Source organism: Fukomys damarensis, unplaced genomic scaffold, assembly GCF_012274545.1.
Source record: "Fukomys damarensis isolate Sample0158 unplaced genomic scaffold, DMR_v1.0_HiC HiC_scaffold_16, whole genome shotgun sequence".
NCBI lineage: Eukaryota > Metazoa > Chordata > Mammalia > Rodentia > Bathyergidae > Fukomys > Fukomys damarensis.
In genome coordinates this window covers 72584779-72605092 of record NW_022900928.1, presented here as the reverse complement: position 1 = coordinate 72605092, position 20314 = coordinate 72584779, and the positions used below count along the sequence as shown (strand labels likewise).

Here is a 20314-nt window from a genome sequence, read left to right as displayed (position 1 = left end):
GGACAATGAGGCACCTGAAACAAAACTGCTTTGGAGAAAGCGTGAGTCTGAGCCCCAGGCTAAGATACAGGGGTTGGAGGATGGCCCTAGTTACGGTGTAATACTTGACTGATTTGGGAAACTCCTCAGGCTTATTAGTAAACTTAGGGGAACAATGGCTAGGTGGTGACTGTGCACTGAGAGAGATGTAATCCTAGAACTAAAGAAAGGGACACCTATGTGGTACAGGTAGGAAAAAGAATGAGCAAGAACATGGCCTTAGACTTCTGGATTATGCTATGTCATTATAGCAGAATATAGCAGCATTAATTAAATGTTAAAACTCCATTTTCTTTTGTTTGCATTCTTGGTTCTTATCTTTAGGTTCTGGGACAATCAAGAATGGTAAGGCCTCAAAAAGGAGCAACTTAATTTTCTAAAAGTAAGACCCTTGGGGCTTGAATGGTTCACTGAAAAATTAACAGAGATAGAAGGCCTCTGAGTTTATACATTTAAAAGACTTGGGAACTATCATAGTTACTTTCTTGTTGCTGGGACAAAATACTTGACACCTATAGATTAAAGGAGGAAAGGTTTATTTTAGTTCATAGTTTGTAGAAGTTTTAGTCCATAGCTGGCTGGCTCCAAGACAGAGCATCATGGCAGAGGAGAAACAGTCCATGGCAGGCAGACAGAAGGCAGAAAACAGTGAGCCCTCCTTTCTCTTTTTATTCCATTTAGGCTACAAGACCAGTGGTAGGTGCCACCTACACTAAGGGAGGGTCTTTCCCATTCTCCGTACCCAGAACCATGTAAAAACAGACAAGGGGCTAATTTAGTTACCAAACTCCTAATCCAATATCACACACCCATGATCCAGCCACCTTTCAAAAGCCCCACCTCACAAGCACACATGAGGCTTTGGTGGTGGTGGTAGGGAATCTAGATATAAGCCATAACAGGAATTGTTTGCGAACAAGAAAGCAGATTATTATGCGCTTTTGTCATTTTTCTAGTATGATGTTATTACTCTTGTTTTGTGTGGGTTTTGAGAATAAGACAGTAAGAACTGTAAACTGGGCCAGGGATTTAGCTCAGTGGTTCTGCTGCTTGCCTCAGAAGCACAAGATCCTGAGCTTTACCTCTGGTACCAAAAAAAAAAAAAAAGAGAACTGTAAGCGACATGAATGAAGGTAAAAAATATTCACTACTAAATCCCAGCACATGAACTGTACTCAATATATTTTCAATAAATGGTTAAATACATGCATAACAAATGAAAAAGTGTAAAACTTAAAGGAAGGCAGACTTTTTACTTACCTTATCTTTCTAATAATTTAATATATTAAAAAAACTAGGGACTCAGGATGTGGTTTATTGGTAAGGTACTTGCCTAATGTGCTGAGGGCCTTGGATTTAACTGCCAGCACTCAACCCATACATACAAATTAAGTAGACTACCTTTGAAAAGCAGTGAAATATTTATCACTTGAGTGAAACAGGAGCTAAAGAACCATTTTTCAGGGATGTGATAGGATTTATTCATTAGATAATGGTAAGACCATATAACCTCTCCAGTTTGATAGCGGAATCCAAAGTTATCTATTCATAGACCTGGGACAAGTAGAAACAATCCTCATAATTTTAGAGAAATCTTTAAGTGGTAAGTTTCTGTGGCATGTCTATTAAATGCCCAACAGACTTTCACAACAGCAATAAATGTTATTTCACAACATCAAGTCTCTCTTACTCAGGAAAAAATGACAATTACAACAAGTTGGATAGATTTGGATTATTTTTTCATGTTATCTGGGGGGCAAAACCTGTGTCTTCACTCATTTTCTTCTTCTTTGTCTTTTTCAAGTTTATCTGATTTCATTTTCTTTACCTCTTCTCTGGCTATGTGTCTCCGGAAGGCTGCTTGGATTTTGACAGCAGCAACTTCCTCTTTATTTTCATCAGAAGAATCCTTAATTGAAAGGAGAAAAAGTAAAAGACTTCTTAAATAACTTGTATATTTGATGCCATAAAAATATATGTATAAATTTAATCAATTTAGAGATATGACTATTTGAAATCTGTTGCTTCCTGGGGAATTTTAATGTATTGTCATATTATATATGTACCAAATGGCAAATGCCAAAGTGTCAGCACTTTGTTTTGACAGTCTTTAACATGTCTCTTTAATAAAAGATTATTGTTAACCTCTTTTTTCTTTTTTGGGTCCAAAATATTTCCTATTTAATAATTGCCAGAGCAATAATGGTTTTTGGAATGGGAAGCCAGCAAGCAAGATTCCTTGAAGCATGATAAAAATGTTAAAGAGATTATAAATGAGCTGTTTTGAAACAATCATGATTACATAAGATGGACTAAAATGATAATGTTTTAATTTCTAAATCATTAGTCAATCAAAATCATACATTTAATAGTGGAATGCCAGAGAGAAATTAATTTATTTCAATAATGTCAGGTTTAACATGGTTGATTGAACTTTAGCATATAGTTTCTTCTTCTTCTTTTTTAAGACACAGGTATAATTTATAGATAGCAAAATGAATAGATCCTAAATATATAATTGATATATAGCTCTTAATATATCTTCTTAAACTACAAAAATGATTACACACATCTAAAAAAAATCAAATATCACCTGCAGTAAAAAGTTTTCTCCACTTTCCCAAATTCTGCTCTGAAGAGGAAACCACTATTACAGGTTGAGTGTGCATATCCACACACACACACACACATACGTGTGTGTATATACATGTGTGTGTATAAATATATCATCCAAAATTTCTACTTCTACAAATATATTCATATGAATGTCTTTTTATTTTAAAAATGAGATGACAGTGTGATGCAACTCTCTTTTCCAATGTAATAGTGTCTGTTTTTCTTTTTCTGTTATTATGTTATATAACTCTGCTTATTCTTTTTTATGACAACATTGCATTCCACTGTACTGACATACTTTGATCTATGCACTCAAACCTTCTATTAATGAACCTTTGGGTTGTTCAACTTTCCCCCATTGCATCCTTCTAAGAATAACCGTATTTAATATGTCTCTGTAAATTTAGCTTTTAAACTTTGAAATGCAAACAAGATGGTATAAAATGGAAAATGCCCTCAATTGAGCAAGCAATTGTTCACAAGTTGGAAGTTGATGAAATTCTCACTCAAATTCATGAAAACCTATGTAAGGGCACCTATGAAACACTCCTATCTTCTTTGATCTCATTGTATCTGATGCCAATGTTAGTCTTACTGGTTGTATTGATATAATTCTGGAATAAATTATAAATACTGTAGGAAAAAGGTGTGCCTGAGTGAGAAGGTGTTCCTTGAGGGTAGGTTCATTCAGGGTGTCAATCATTGGGTAAGAAACTAGGACATCAGGACATAAAAAGGAACTCAGAAGTTTGGCCTCTGACATTATAAAGAGTGAATTCTTTCTTCCTTGGCCTCATCCTCCTGAGTCTGGACTATGAAGAATATAGGCAGTTGTGTGCTAATGTTTTAACATTGGACTCTCCAGCAAAAACAAATGAAAAACAAGTAAGAAAACTGCCACTCAAAGCATTCTCTGTGTTCTGTGGTTCCAATGAAGAAGCCTGGTTGATGAAGACTATATGGGATTAGCATCAGTGACATCAGCCGGGGTCTTGATAGAATTTCTCAGTCTCAACCCCTACCCCAGTGTACAAATAAGAAGTTAAATCTCAACATGGCTCCCAAGTAATTTTTAGGTAACATTAAAATGTGAGAATACTAGCTGTAAATAGTGGCTTGCACCTGTGGTATACCAGCTACTCAGGGAGCCGAGGCAGGAGGATCACTTAAGACTAGGAGGTGGTCAGGGCTTGCCTGGAAACATCATGAGACCCTGTCTTGAAAAACAGTAGGTAGTAATAATAAAATGATAAAATTTGAGAGCATTATTCTATACAACTGAGATAACACCATTAGCCATAAGACACTAGCTTTTAGTTAGAATTGAAAGGAATTAACAAAGTTCAAAGATCAAGTTTTTGTTTTTGTTTTGTTTTTTTTTTTTTTTTTGCAGTACCAGGAATCAAACTCAGGAACTTGTGCTTGCCAGGAAGGCACAGTAACACTGAGCTGCATGCCCGGCCCCGAAAGTTCAAGTTTTAATGTTCTTCAGTAGACTTGAGGAATGTCCTAGACAGTTAGTTCTCATTCTTTGAGTTCAGAAGTGAGGCTCCATCTGTCTGTACCTGCATATATGGGTGTGTTCTATTTATTTCTATTTTAGATTCTCTGTGCTCATGTTTTATTTCTATTCATATTTTGTTGAGATCAAAGGGATAATATTGAAAATGTTATGTCCTTGTGTTAAACAGCAATTTCAAGGTGTTTTTCTTTTATTTTGAATTCTAAAGGCTTTAGATGATTCACTTACATGTCCTTAAATTTGTTTTATGGGTTAGAGAATCCCTTTCTATAGGTGGTGAATTAGCAGTGCCTCTACTTTGGAGGAAGACTTCAATAACTGTATCAAAATTGGGGAGCTGGGGATTTGGCTCAGTGGTTCCACCACCTGCCTCGCAAGCGCAAGGGCCTGAGGTGAGCCCCAGTACCAAAAAGAAAAAAAACTGGCAGAGCTGTTTCTTTTTACATATAAATCGTTCTCCATAGCAAAACTTATTTCCTTAGTTTTTAACCCACAAACTTCATTAAAAAATCAACTTCACACTATGGAACATGATGGCATTTATTACTATTTTAGAAATTACTGGTACCTTTTTTATAATAACATTTTGTAGATAGAAGAAATAGCTAAATTCAATAAATTCACAGGACTATACCTTGAATGCATGGTTGTTATAGAAGCGGTCATCTATCTTAGCCCCCCATTCTGCTGGATCAAAGTTGGTTTCTAAATAATAAAAATATAATAACTTCAGACTTATTTTGAGCTCATTGAAATAAATACAAAGCTGTAACACAAAAGGAGTTTCTTGTTTCAAATCACAGGTTCTCTATTGACAAGTAAAAATTGACTTATATGTCCATCAACAGATGAATGGATAAAGAAAATGTGTTATTTATACATGATGGAGTACTACTCTGCCATTAAGAAGAATGTGAGTCATTTGTAGGAAAATGGATGCATCTTCAGACCATAATGTTACGTGGAATCAGACACACAAGTTGACATATCATATGGTTTCTCTTATATGAGAAACCCTAACCATAAATAATGATGGAACCAAAGTTCTTAATTACATTGTACATAGCTAAGTACTTCAGACAATAATCACTGATCATTAATATATGACAAACAATTAGTCACTGGTGATCCATGTAGATACTTACAAAAGTACTAGAAAACATAATTTCTTCTTTAATAGAATTAATAACAAAACAGGAGAGAAAACATAAATATGTACCAGTAAATTAAGAAAAGTGTATAAAAACAAATGCTTTTTCCCATAATGGAAAATTTCTAACTTAGAGAGTAGAGAGATAGTATCAAACCACTATATTTATACTACCTAGATTCAACAGTTGTCAACTCATGATTCATTTTATTTTATATTTATCCTTTTATTCTGGTTATTTTCCAGCCTTTTGTCTGATTATTTACATGCCAATCCCAAGCATTCTACTATTTTATCTACAAATATTTATTTCAGCATATATTGCTAAGATATACTCTTAAAATATTTACATCATTATCACACCTAAATATAATTCTTTTATTTTTACATTTATTGGTACAATTTAGATTTACATAATGATCACCACATTCATCATAATTTGTACCTTTAATGATGTACCTTGATTCCTTTTACTAATAATTCTTTAATATTACCAACTATCCAAATCTCTCTAATGTCTGATATATGTAGTTTTACTTATTAATATTTTGATTCAAATTAGACCTACCAAAATAGGCACGGTCTTTTGTTATGTGTTTTAAATTGCTTTTAATGGAAAGCCCCATCCCCTCACTTTTTCTTGATAAAGCTGAGTCCTGTTTTACTTTGAAATTTTCCACAGTTTAGATATTTCTATCTCCATGGTGGCTTTTAAGAAAATCATTTGCCTTTGAATTTCCTATAGATTGGCAGTTAGGCCTATAGGTTTGATGATTCAGTTCTGATTTTTTTTTTTTTTTTTTGCTAAGAATATTTGATTAATAGTGCTTTGTAGTCCTGTCAGGATGTTAATAATATGTGGTTTTCTTTCTTATAATTTTATAATTATCATCAGATAATTTGTTTAGGGGTGGGTTGCATAATGCTAATATTTTAACAATCATTATTTGTTTATTTTTGGAGGAGTGAATAAAGAAAATAGTCGGTCCCATCAACTATATGGTTAACCTGAAATACCATTGTTACAGCAAAAAAAGCTTAAAGGTTTGGTTTTTTTTCTTTCATTTATCAATTTTCAGGTTAATTTGTTGGTTACCTGGAATCCTCTCAAGGTGATCAATGAATGATGAATTTTATTTGTTTGTAGCATTATGAATTTATGAATATTTAACAAACTGTATAAATTCTAATGCATTGTATTTATTATTCTTATTGATGCTCTGTTTAAAATCTGACCAGTGGCAGCTTACTCCTTAGTCCTTTGCAAACAACCCTAGTAATCTTTGAGAATACTCTTGTTTTTTGGTGTAATGAGATGGTCAGCCTCATTGTATAATCATATATATATATATATGTATATATATATATATGGCATTAGCTAGTACTATAAGAAGGCCTGGTTCTTGGAAAAAGGTGTTCAGACATGACAATTTAGTGTTGAGATGTCCACTGGTATGGGGTTGGTCATTGTTTTCAGGCCGTTTTAAGGTATGGAACTATAAACTACTTCTTTTAGTTTGTTTTTAATCAGCTATTCATTTTTATTATTTTTATTTGAGTAACAGTAGGGGATAATCAAGGTTTTACAACAGGAATCTTTTCAATGATGAAGCTTTAATGGGAGAATAAATAATATGCATGAATCAAGAAAATGGCTCGAGTGTTAATATTATGCTTACTTCTTTTACTTTTTAAGAGAAAACATCATGAGGTCATATGGATATTTTTCAATTCAAATTTAGGATTACAGAATTGTCTTAAACCTCTTTTTCCTGCACCAAAAATCTTCTTAATAACACTAGCATAGTTAACTCACTTTATTCTACAATAGTATAAAAGAATAATTTCTAGGATAACTTTATGTGTTTATCAGCTCTGTGAAAAATACATGATAAATCAACTTTAAAAAGATTATTTTGACTTACAGATTTAGAGGTTTCAGTCCATGCCCAACTGGCCCTATTGTTTGGGACTGTGGCTACATAGTAAAACGTGGTAGAAGTGTATGGTGGGGAGGTCTGTTTACCTCATGGCTGAGAGCAAGTCAGAGAGGAAGAGATAGGCATCCTGCAGTCCCTTTCAAGGGCACACCTCCAGTGACCTAAAATCGCTCATAGGCTTCAACTCCTAAAGGCTCTATCTCATTCCAATAGCACTACAATTTTGGGACCAAACCTCTAACATCTGGGGCCTTGTGGGACATTCCGGATCCAACCTACAGCTCTCTAGAATAGTATCAGAGTGGTGCCTCAGTTCACGAAAATTTGTTTTATGATTTTATGGCCGTGGTCATGTCCATCACCTGATGCAGAATTTGCAAACAAAAACAAAATTCTGCCAAATGCTTCTGTTTGTGAACCAAATTGTTTTAAAACCAAAGTGTTTGTGAACCAAGGTACCACTTTTTAAAGAATGATATTACTGAAAACAGTTTGTTTTTTTAAAGCTCATTTTACTTTTAGGATATATTCATCATGGATGTACAATCAAATTATTTCATACAGTCACTTGAAATAATTCCTGTGTTTTTATGCTACCTACTCAATATTAATTTATTTCATTTTGCTTTTTAATCATAGGAACTGGTTAACAATTTTTAAATTTAATTTTATACCTATGCTAAATATCAATGAATCCAAATTCAAGATATATTCTATTCTGTTCCCTCTACCCTGTTTCCTTTTCTCAAAAGAAAAACATTAACTTTAAAAGATTTATTCTTATATCTAAAGCTATAAGCCATATTTTTTCATATCAACTTCTTTTGTTAAATAAATGGTAGCATACTAAACTCCCTTCCTTCTTTTTCACTGGGTCCTGAAGATCATTGCCTAGCAGTATCTAGAGATCTGCATTCTTTTTTAGAGCTGTATATTATTTCATTGTGTGAATGTAGTCTTAGTTTATTAAATCAGTTTCTTATGGGAGTTGTGGCTGTAGCTCAGTGTTACAGTGCTTGACTAGCATGTAAGAGGCTCTGGGTTCTATCCTTAGCACTGCAAAAACAAAAACAAAAATTCCTATTATAGATATTTGGGTTGTTTCAACAAAATAATGAGATAAGGAAAAGTGTGGAGATCTAACTTCTGTGGTGATTATATTTGGTGGATACTTATGAGTGCTTCTTGAAGTTGTACCATTTGGTGTCTCCTCCTCTAATGTATATGGTACTTATTTCCCCAGCCTTGCCTACAGAGTACGTTGGGAAATTTTTGGCTTTTTGCCAATAAGGTGGTGGGTGGTTGTTGGTTGCTCAGTGTAGCTTTGATTTGGGCTTCTGTTATTATGTCTTAGAGTAGATTTTCATATGTTAGGGCCATTTGTATTTATTTTTGTCTGAACTACTTGTTCATATATCTTGTCCATTTTTTCTGTAGGGTTGTTATAAGTATATGTAACACACTGCTTTTACAAGCTCTTTATTAACCCATAAGGAGAGAAATTGCAAATATTTTTTCTCAGCTTGTCATTTGTGTTTTCATTTTCCTTATGATGCTTTTTGTCATGTAAAAGTTTACTTTTATGTTGTCAATTTTTTCAATCTGTTCCCTAATTGCATCTGGAGTTTTGAAGTAATTCAAGTAACTTATCTAGCAAATTTTTTCTTGTCTTATGTTATAGTGAAATTCATCCAGATTTTCTTCTAGCAGTTGTATGGTTTCTTTTTAAAATATTTAAATCTCCAACCAATTTTGAATGTATTCTAATATATGATAAAGAAATTGATCCAAATTTTTAACTATTTTATCTCAATATAAGAAGTCCACTTTCCTTTAGTGACTTGATATCACTTGTATCATATTGTACATTGTTCCTGTCACAAAAATAAAACATAAGAAGGATGATAGCAATGCAATTCATGTATTGTGGGAGACTGGGATAGAAATCTATGATTTTTTTTTCTTTGTCTTTCTGGAGAGATTAAATTCTGACTGTTGGATAATTCACCTTTGGATAATATGGGTGGAAGTGGGTGTAGTGATTAAAATTTTTTCAAGTGGTTTTATCCATTGTTTATTAGAGAGCTAGCATTCCGAGGCTATTAATTTTAATCATCAATTGCTTTTATTGCCGTGATCCAGTAACAATGACTCAAATGTTTGTGTAATGGGATGTTACTGAGTTCTAAAATTAAACAAATGACTAAAGACTTTTTACTGCATGGATTTGTAAAATTAATGTTATAATAACAAAATCAAGGTAATGTTGATGACAACTCACCTCTTTTTCCAAGAGATTTGTCTTAATAACCTCTTCCTCCCAAATACTGTTTATCAAATGATTTTAGTGGAACTTAAAATTTCATATCATGCAACAAATATCCACCCTGAATGGATTTAAAAACGACCAGTAACAGTCAGGAAACTGGCAGAGGTTTTGAGCTTTGCAAGGGCAGAACAAAGGGGTGGAGCTGGGCAGGGTGTATGGGTGTTGTTTTAATTCTGGCTTTGTGTTAGTTTTCCTCTTTCTGTGAAATGGTTTATAACGGAAAGTCTGCCTGTGGCTATTTCTGGTTACCTTTACCACTATGTTGGAATACCATAATGAAAAGAAATGTTAACAATAGCTTATATAAAAATGGTTGTGCTAGTCAAGAATAGGATTTTATTTTGTTTGTTTTTGGTACTGGGGATTGTTAGGGAATTTATCATGTTAAAGTATGCTGTGACACCGCTATCACAGGCTGCATTCTCCTGGTACTTCTTGGCTCTTCAAATTACCTCATGCCCTTATCTTTAGTTTCCCTCTCCACAAGGCCACAGTGGTCCAGAGAAGTTGAAACCTGTTTCTGCAGGACTGGACCCATAAAAGGCAACCTGGCCTGTGATAGGTTAAAAGTAGTTCACTCCTCATAAATAATCAATAGCCCAGCCCAAAACTAATAAAAGGACCTTCCTTTCTTTGTTCTTCTCTTCTTCTTCCCCTTCTCCCTCTCTGCTCCCACTCCCTGAATAAAGTCTCCAGTTGGACCTCTCGGTGTGAGAATGGCCTAGTTGTTGAGTGTCACTGTCCCCTTTCAGGGATTGAACTCTGGACCTTGTGCTTACAAGGCAGGCTGTGGAACCACTGAGCTAAATCCCAAGAATAGGACTTTAGAACAAACTTGAAACTAATAATTCCATTTTGACCACTGGGTCAGTACTGATAGTCACAAACTTTCAAGACCTGGGATTTGAAAATTTTTAGTTATGGAAGTGAAGGAACTTTGCTTTGGTTTTCAACCAAAGAGTTACTATTAGTATGGATCTTAGTCTCTGTGCGAATGGGACTTTGAGAATATAAAGACTATAAATTACCTTCTCAAGCTGGCAGTTCACTTTTCAAAGTAGTTTGTCACTGTGCCATTATTGAAGAACAGTTTCATATACCCAAGTGAATACCAATTTATTTAATCTAAGGAGTGTTGAATTATATTTATAACACTTATAATACTTTCAAATGAGAAGAATCAAAATTGAAAGAGAACTGCAAATTATCTTCACAGAAAGAATAGACAGTCAACTACTGGAGATGCATAAGAACAATCTGCTGAAAAGTGGAGGGTATACTGTATGTTTTTTTTCAGTTCCGTTCCATATTGTATTGTAAGAAATACAATGAAAGGGCTGAGGATTTAGCTCAGTGGTTCTGCTTCCTGCCTTGCAAGCACAAGGACCTGAGTTCGATCCCTGGTACCAAAACAATGACAAAAAGAAATACAATCAAAGAGGTCAGGAAAATAGTAATACTGAATACTGTGAAACTAATTTAATAGAAGCTGTCAGAGAGGCACATATTATTTCAAATAGCATGAACTGTTATTTGGAGCTACCTGTTTCACAGAGGCTTTCTGAAGAATGGATATGGTCTTAAGATTTGCTATAACCAAATACTTAGTGTCTTATTTTACAAAAATCTTACTGTCTCTTTTCTCAAGAAGGTCCTTAAAATATGCTGCTGCAAAAGCTGGTATATTGTCCGGTTGCTCTCTCAGAATCTCACACGTGAGCCCTTCAAGAAGATTCCCAAACCCTTGTGGAATTCGGAGGTAGGTGTTGGAGAATGGAATCGACATGTCCTTGGGAAGAATTGCCTATGGTACCTAGAGATTCATTAAAGAGCACCAAGTTTATCTGATTTTAATTGTATAATCACAATTATGACAACAAATTATTTCTGAGGCCCAAATTTTCTGGACTTCAATTTCCTTTTTTCCCCCTAAAGGAACCCAAGTCTATTTGTTTCTTTTAGAGCATTTTGAATTCTTCATTATGCATTAGAATATCACAAATACAGATCCATTCAACTAGCTAAATAATTATCTAAAATTTATACAGAGTGTTCATTATAACACTCCTGCTCTGAAGAGCTGAGGGCATTTTTTGCTAACCATAATCATCTAGTGTGAATGAGTTAAAAAGCTATTTTAACTAAATTCATTATCAATTGCTCAGAAGACCCTGTTTAGGTCTAAAATACGATATTTAAAAGTAGGAACTAGTTCTGGTTCTACAAATTCTTCTATCTTGTTGAATAAGTTTCACAATCTTCTCAGCTGCAACTTCTGAGCATGACCTATGTGTTTTGAAGCACTTTTGTACTCTGGAATGGGGTTGAGGAGGGGAAGGAGAAGGTTATGATTTTGAAATCCCAGCTTCCAAACTTGTAGAACTCTTCACTTTTCTGGTATAGTCTTGACCAGGCCTTCTCCTCCCGTCTTGGGATACAAGAGCTAGATTAAGGGTGGATGTCAAGCAGTGGGTTGGGCTACTGAGTATGAAAAGAATACTGGGGCCTGTTGTGTTTGTATGAAGTGTGTGTGTTGAGGCCCAACACAGGCAAAGCGATGGCTGGAGAGCGAGCTGGAACACGAGAGTGTTTAAAGAGGCTCAATCTGTGGAGGTTCTCTCCCTTACTCCCTCTCTCTTTCTTTCTTTTTAGGTAATGAATTATTTTAGGGTGAAACTGGCGAGGTTCCGTATCTAGCTAGCTGAGGTGTGAGGGTGGGTAGAGGGCGGGGGAAGACAGGTCAAGAATTTCAGACTCTCGACGAATGGGCTGCCTTGGCTCTCAGTCTGCTTCAGGGGTCCCAGGTGTGTTGGGGAAGCTAAGAGAATACGAGAACCAAAGGGAAAAGGCGAGGTCTCGGTGTTCGAGAGGAAATGGGGGAAACGACCTTACCTCTTCTTTCTCTCCCAGCTGGTACCGAGGGTTAGAATTGCTTTTTTTCGTTGCTGGGTAACCGTTTCTTTAAAAACTACGGCGGCCGAGAAGGAGAGAAAGGAACTTTGCTCTGTGGCCGCGGTAGGTTTTGCGGACTGCTGCCGGGGAGGGCGGGGTCCTCGTGTCCCTGGCCCCGCCCACCCACACAGGCCCCGCCCCAAAGGCCGTCAAACCCCGCCCTTCGTGGCTCTGCGGACACCGCTTGGCGGAAGAATGGTCGCCCCTGCATCTGTGTTTGGGCTGGTGCTGCCTTTAATCCTGTGGGCTGACAGAAGTGAAGGTGAGGCAGATTATCCCTGCCGTACCCCGGCCCCTCAGCCAGTGCAGAATCAGAAGTCCCGCGTCCTCTTCGTGATGGCCTCGCTTCCTCTCTCAAGGTCGGGGAGCGAGCTTCTCGGCCTGGCGCGCGTGTCTGCGGGCCCGAGTCCAGCGCCCCCGCTTTCCCTACCTCCTCCGGTCCTTAACCCTCCGCCTAGAGGGCCAGAGGGAGAGCTTCGCTGATCTGAGTGGGAAGGTGCAGACTTGCCCGCCCGAGGGCTTCAGGGGAGCTCGGAGGGAAGGGGGCGAACCTAGTTAGTTAATATTTGAAAACAGGTGACTGAATCATCCAAAACATTTCAGCTGCTGCCCCCTCAGTGTTGCCCTCGGGGAGGGCTTGCATCAGGCTAAATTCCTTTTGGGAATTACATTTTACTAGTTTAAGTGGTTATTAGGGCTAAGAAATACAACCCCCTCACTAGCTCAGAATAATTCAAGGCTCATCTTTGATTTCTGGTGCTCCCTAGAGATGATGGTGGTGGGGTAATAACACATACGCAGCAGCGTTGTCCAGGGGCCGGAGGAGGCTTACTCACAGTGGTTATGGTGCAGGTCAGATCCTGAGCTGGACACTGGGAGCGTGGAGAGGCTGGAAGAAGGAATCTGTCTGCTAATGCAGAGTAAAGTGAACTTGCTTGAACTCCCTGCACCCTTTTCTTCAAACCGCTCAGAGAGGAACCCCAAGATCCCTGTTAAGCTAAAGTTGAGGAAGAATGGCATGACTGCTGTCCTTCTGAAGCAAAATACCAGATTCAAACAAACAGCAGCCCATAAATGTGTCTTTGAAGAATTTGACAAAAGTGCAAACCAGTAGCGCTGTGCTTCCTTTCACTCTCAAGGACTTCTGGGTCCATTGTAGGAGGTGAGGGGAGGTTAAAGAATAGGGCCACTGTTTTATTAGATTTTCTGTTAATGGTTTTTAACTTTAATGTCAGTGTTTTTTTTTGTTGTTGTTGTTTTTGTACCCGGGATCGAACTCCGGTCCTTGTGCTTACAAGGCAGGTGGTGGAACCACTGAGCAAAATTCCCGGCTAATATCAGTATTTTGTCTCCTTCTTTGGGTCATTTCACTCATTCACCTTCATTAATTCTGACTATATTTTTCATTTATTTTTCCATGCTCTAAATTTCCCTTCCTTCTTACTTGGTTGCATATCCTGACATCTTTAAGTCACACTCCCCCCTTTGCCCATGTTTATTGTGAAATTGAGTTGTGCAAAGCTACATGTAACAATGAGACAATGAAATGACCTGTCAAGTCACCACCCATTTTGAGAAATGTGACACTGAACTTGTTGAGACAGCCGTGGATTCCTCAGTGTACCTGCCAGGCCCCAGCAGAGGTGACCACTATTCCAATTTTGTTGGTTCACTTGTAATGATGGTTTGTGTCCCACTGTACCCACTGTATTTCTGTTCTTACCCCAAATAAAGGCAGAAATTGAAAACCTAAAAAAAAGGTTCAAATATTAATTGTGCCTTGTGTGTGGCGCAACAGTCTTTCACTCTCATCTTTTTTTTTTTTTTTTTTTTTTTTGGTCCGTGGCTCAGTTCTTGTTAATGTTCCACTGTCTAATCAGGTTGGAATTTGAGCTTTGTTAAGGACAGGGAAGATGATTTTTCATTAACTTAGCATCATTATCCAACCACAGCGTAGTGGAAATTAGAACAATTTTAGAATCAGGTGACTGGTTTTAGCCCTTGTGATTTGAGGCCAGTTGAAGTCTAGTGTCCTAGTCTACGGCCATACCATCCTGGGATCTCATCTGAAGTCTAGTGTCATTAGCATTGTGCCTGCCATAGTAAACCTCTCTAGAAGAATGTAAGCTCCCTGCTGCCAACAATTTTTTAACTATTGTTATTTTTTTCCTATCACTGTTATTTCTCCAATGCTTAAAATAGAGCCTACCATATAGTACACATCAATAAATATTTGCTGTAATTAATGAACTTGCAAGCTTGGGTCTTAGTCTGTTTATCAGGAATATGATCATACTTCTTGATCAGTAATTAATGTGATCACACCATGATTATAAAGATCTTTTTCTGTTTTTGGTACTGGGGACTGAACTTGGGTCCTTGTGCTTGCAAGGCAGGCCACCGAACCGCTGAGCTAAATCCCCGGCCCTATAAAGATCTTTTCTACCTCTAAAATTCTTTAGGCCAGCATAAAGCCATGCACAGAGGCTCAGTAAGCATGTATTGGTGAACACAGACGGGCTTGAAAAGGTATTTCCCAGCCTGTGGGCTTCTGACTGCATCCACAAATAGGCAAGCAGCAGCCAGTTTTCTTCTCCCCATCCCTCCACTTTCAGCCTCTCTCTACTGAGTTCTTATTTATGCCTTATTTTGTTCCATATGAAGCACCTACCCAAGACAGGGCTCTCCCACACATGTGCCTCATGTTTCCCCCAGCAGGCTGCCAATCTGCTTATGCAATTCTGGCTGTTGTGGTCTCTTCCTAGAGTATTTTGCTTGTGGTAGTTGTGTATTTCCAGCCTGGTGGGCCTTCTGGGTAATCTTTAATTAACATGTAGATTTCATGATCCAGCCAGCTCAAGGGAGGGGGGTGTAAGAAGGGAGGGAGGGAGATAGAGAGAGAGAGAGAGAGAGAGAGAGAGGGAGGGAGAGAAGGAGGGAGAGAGGAAGAGTTTTTAGGGTTGTTATTCACAGAGCAGTCTAAATAGGCCACCAAGCTTGTGGAGGAGACCCCATTAGCTGTACTGCCTTGTTAAATATAGCCTAAGGGGCCTGTCCTCATTTGTAGCTTCCGGGGAAGAAAATGTCAGCCTTGTTAATTCTAATTCTCTTTCCGACCCATCATTTTTGCTTAAAACTCTTAAAAAAAAAAAAAACTTAGTCTTGTAAATTATTTTCTTTTAGGGATTTTGGGGGGTCTGTTTTGTTCAGACAAATCTGGACATAAGTTTTATTATTTTTTCTTGTTAAGTGTTGATGAGCTCACTGACTTGGATGGATGCTTGTTATTAAATACTTCAATATAGGCTGGAAGTTAAAAATAGGAATGATCTCGTTAAAGAGTTCTTATTCAGTCTTGTTAGTGATTCTCTAGAATAGAATGCACAGTTTCAAAAAAAATTAAAAGAATGTACAGTTTTAAGTGTGCTTCCTTTTTTCTTTTTGTGTAGTTTAGCTTGTGAAACAAATTTAATTTTCTAAAAGATCTTTATTTAGACTTTTAACCTGTTGTTCATTGGCCTTATTTTTATGTCTTGCTTTATCTGAATTTACCTGTGAAGGAAGGAGACTTGTCAAGGATATTCATAAATGCAGTACATTGGGTCATCAAAAAAACAAAACAAAAAAAACAAGGGGAATTATTTGATGGACGGGAAGGAGATAAGAGAGGGAAAATACTAGAGTAGCTTTGTTGGAGAGAGGCATATCTCTTTATTTCCAGCTACTAGGAGTGGGCGTGGTAATGGAAAATCTGGGAGGGAAGTGGTTTATTTTTCACATAAACACCATCTGTGGGATACATGAAAGGTGCATTTTAGTTATTTTGTGAGGGAGAAAGTCAAGTACTGGGGCCAAGTTTTCGAATAAGGGAAGATCAAGAGCTCTGAAATGGAGGGAAGAAGGCCATGGTGGTACATTGGTTGCCCCTGGTTGTTGGAATTTTCCTTAGTGGTCATCTTGTCCTATGAGGCATACTGTTGGAATCTTTTCTTGTTATATTGCTTATGTAATTAGGAGAGATAAGGTCTAGTTCGAGGATAGAAGGATTGGGTAAACTCAAATTCTTTTGTATAAAGAGTATGTTTTTTGCTATTTCACCGGATCCGTTGGTGACAAATCTCCCTAATGTTGCTTCCCTAAGTGTTTGTTAAATTTTTTAGGTATTGGTTTTCACTTTGCTTCATACATTGATAATTATATGGTGCTGCAGAAGGAACCTGCTGGAGCAGTGATCTGGGGCTTTGGTATACCTGGAGCCACAGTGACAGTGACCTTGTGCCAAGGTCAGGAAGCCATCATGAAGAAAGTGACCAGTGTGAAAGGTAAGGCTGGCCAGTCTCTGTTCAGCTATTGTCTTCTTCTGCCACCTGCTGGATTAATTGAAAATGAATGCTTGTGTTCCAGCTCAGGCCATCCATCTCTCTCCCATCCATCCATCTACTCACCTATCCATCTGCAAAAGTTATTTCAGTATTTACTGTGTGGTAGGCACCAAAGATAGAAAAATAAAGCTCAGTCAAAGCCCCTGTGGTAAAGAAGCTCATGGAATAGTATGAATCGACACCAAGTCACATAGCAGTGTGATGAATGCGTATTTGGGATGTTATGGGATGCAGAAGAAAAACATCTAACTCCGATTGGGTGGTATGGGAAGGTTCCTGCAGAAAGTGACATTTGAGCTGAATCATACATAAAAGAGAGGCAGCATAGAGGTATAGCTAAGAACCTTAACTCCAGAATTCACTGGAGTCAGCTCCTGACTCTCATTTAATGTCTGCATAACCTTGGATATGTTACTAAGCATATGAAGATAGTTATATGGAATTGTGAAGATTAAATGAATTAACATATGTAAGATATTTAGAACAGTGCCTAGCACACAGTAAATGTTGAATAAGTTTTAACAGTCAGTACTGCTACTACTACTGTTATTTAGCCAGTCACTCAAGTATTTATTGAGTGTGTACTCTGTGCTAGCTTTAATCCCCAGTACTACAAATAACAAGATCAGATTGTTTTTTTATTTTACTTTTGTGTCTATGTTATCAAGGGTTGAATCTGGTGCCTTTGCCCTGAGCTATATTTCAAGCCCTTTTTATTTTTTGAAACAGAGTCTCACTAAGTTGCTAAATTGCCCAGGCTGGGCTCCAACTTGCAGTCTTCTTGCCTCGTCCCCCCAGAGTGCTAGGATTATAAGTGTCAGGTTGTTATTTTAGAAAGATCACATTGGCAGCACTGTGGAAGATGGATTAGAGATCAGTAAAATGGGGCTGTGGAACCTGTTAGCAGACTATTATGAATCGAGGTGGTCCACCATGAGAGGTTAACCCAAGAGTGTGGCTGCAAAGATGAATGTTCAAGAAGGTGAGAATTAGCAGCCTTCTTTGAGTGGGGAGATCTAATAAAGGCATCTCTGTCTAGAAGAGATAAAGATGTGTAACATAATATGTGCAGGAGGGAAAGCAAGAAGTCTCTGGATTCAGGAAGGTGTGCTTGTAGTTGATCTTAGAGGTAGCTCTAAAGCTGTAGGATGTACAAGTGAGAGTGAGACAGGTGGGGAGACTGCTCTGGGAGTGGTGGAGTTACTTATGAAGTTGGTGGCTTGAGCAGTGACTAGAATATTTGTATATAGAGACAGGGAAGCTGCTGGAAATTTTACTGGCCCTTGAGAAGAAGAATTTCCTTGTTAGTTTTGTCAGCATACAGATCTGATTGTCCAGAGGCATCCAGATCCTGGTGCTGTATCTTTATAATTCAGCAAATTCCACTCAGCAAGCATTTGAAATACTATATGCCAGGCATAGTTGCAAGGTAAGTGTTTCTAGCTCTTGGGTTTTTGAGACTTTTTAAGGTAAGAATGTTGTTGGTTGAAACTAAGAGACCTGAAAGGGAAACTATAGTTCAGATATAGTTGTCTGTTGGTTTAAATGCTATTGGTGACATGCAGGATGTACTGAAACTGAAGAATTCTCAGTCTAGCAGTGCTTTCTGTTTGTGCTGTGTTCCTCTTAGTAATGAGCAGCACTGTGTATAAATAGTGGCTCTCTGAGTAAATGAGGTTGGTTTAGAAATCCAAAGAACTGCTGTGGTTCAAAAATAAGAAAGGGGCTTCATGCCAATAAAGTTACCAGTAAATATTCAGGAGGCAGAGACATAGTGTTGTACTGATACATAGAGAAAGTACATGATATTATGTAGCATTCCAGTTTTTAAATTGTTCTTGTGTATTACTTTCAGTAGTTACCCTACATCCTTGTTTCAGGACCAGTACTTGAGGTGGGCAGGGACAAAGCAGGAGGGTAGGTTGTGATGGAAAAGAATGACGGGTAATCATTAAAAGATGAGCTTCCTTTACAGTGAGAGTGAACCTGCTCATTTATCTTAATTTTATAAACATCTACTGAGGGTTTACTGTGTACAAAATACTAAGCTAGAAACCTTAGGAAGGTACAGAGATGAATACAAATGGTGCTCACCCTGCCCAAGCTCATTCTTTCGTGTTGTTTTTTCCACTTAGTGGTTTAGGTTCTAGTAATGCTCTAGTTGCTCTACTGAAAAGCAACATGTCGGTTGGAGTTAAAACCAGCAAAACTTAAGGGAATGAAGTGATTCACAGACTGTTTATAATTTCACAGGAAAAGAGGTTGGTGCCATTGTTGGTGGTGTTGGTAGATCTATCCATCTGACTTTCCACATCTATTTACTATAGAACAAAGGTTTTCTAGTTTGTAGGAGGTCAGCAGATCTACTCCAGTGAGTTTTGTTTTCTTCTGTCCATGATGCAAAATGGAGAAAGTATTCTTTGGCTTAAAGAAGGTAGACATGTAAGAAAATTCATAGAGCAGTCAAAAATATGTCTGTCGGATCTTGATTATTATATGTCTAGGTGTAGATTTTTTTTTTGATTGTAGCTAGTTGGGGTCCTATATGCCTCAGTTATCTGAATGTCAAATTCTTCCCCGCTGTTTGGGAAGTTTTCTGTCATTAATTCTGCAAACAGCTTTTTAAAGTCATTTGTATTTTCTCCTGCTACTTCATGTATTCCTATCAGTCTTATGTTATTCTTCTATAATAATCAAGATCCCAGAAACCCAACAGAAGAACAAAATACTACAAGCAGTAAGAGAAAAGAAACAAATCATATACAAAGGAAAGCCCATCAGAATCACAGCAGATGTTTCAACACAGACCCTTGGGGCAAGGAGAGCCTGGAATGAGATATTTCAAGTACTAAAAGAGAACAACCTCCAACCTAGACTGATGTATCCAGCAAAACTCTCTTTCAAGATGGATGGGGAAATAAGACACTTCCACAACAAAGAACACCTGAGAAACTACATGAATACCAAAGCAGCACTACAAGGAATTCTAAACAAGATCCTAGAAAAAGACAATGAAGGCAACAACACCATGAGGCCCAACAGAGCAAATTGAATAGGCAAGGCAAGAAATTAAAGGGAGAAGGTGAAAAAGTAAAAAGAGTCAACAAAAGGCCAATAACATGTCAATAATAAGTCAGTACATATCAGTTATAATTAGCATTGTCAATGGCCTCAACTCACCAATCAAGAGAAATAGACTGGCAAAATGGAATAAGAAACAAAATCCAATAATAAGTTGTATACAAGAAACACACCTAGTGCAAAAAGAAGCCCATAGAATGAAAGTGAAAAGATAGAAAACAATTCTCCATGTGACAGGAGCCCAGAACAAAACAGGGGTAGCACTCTTATTTGCAGACAAAGTAAATTTCAAACCAAAACTGA

At 37.4% G+C, this 20314-nt stretch overlaps 2 protein-coding genes across 3 annotated transcripts in view; one reads left to right on the top strand and one right to left on the bottom strand.

The window, feature by feature from the left end:
- Positions 1–1492: 1492 nt before the first annotated feature.
- Positions 1493–12642, bottom strand: Spa17 (sperm autoantigenic protein 17). The gene is made up of 4 exons (XM_010628717.3): positions 12489–12642; positions 11229–11409; positions 4812–4882; positions 1493–1948 (listed from the first exon to the last, which is right to left on the bottom strand). Exons 2-4 carry the CDS (start codon positions 11380–11382, stop codon positions 1811–1813), a joined length of 363 nt encoding a protein of 120 aa, XP_010627019.1. The 5' UTR covers positions 11383–11409; positions 12489–12642; the 3' UTR covers positions 1493–1810.
- A 59-nt stretch (positions 12643–12701) lies between these two features.
- Positions 12702–20314, top strand: part of Siae (sialic acid acetylesterase) — a 40853-nt gene continuing 33240 nt past the window's right edge. For both annotated transcript variants that reach the window (XM_010628719.1, XM_010628718.1), the window contains exons 1-2: positions 12702–12810; positions 16709–16870. In XM_010628719.1, coding sequence (XP_010627021.1) covers positions 12744–12810; positions 16709–16870 — 229 coding nt within the window. In that variant the 5' untranslated portion in view covers positions 12702–12743. The remainder of the gene's footprint in view (positions 12811–16708; positions 16871–20314) is intronic.

What these genes read in the sequence shown, in the direction of transcription:
- Spa17 (XM_010628717.3), bottom strand. Translation starts at nt 11,382, where the DNA reads ATGTCGATTCCATTCTCCAACACCTACCTCCGAATTCCACAAGGGTTT. An exon ending in CCTTCTTGAGAAAAGAGACA is followed by an intron (nt 4,883 to 11,228) that starts GTAAGATTTTTG and finishes TTTATTATTTAG; the next exon opens with AAACCAACTTTGATCCAGCA. An exon ending in ATAACAACCATGCATTCAAG is followed by an intron (nt 1,949 to 4,811) that starts GTATAGTCCTGT and finishes CTTTCAATTAAG; the next exon opens with GATTCTTCTGATGAAAATAA.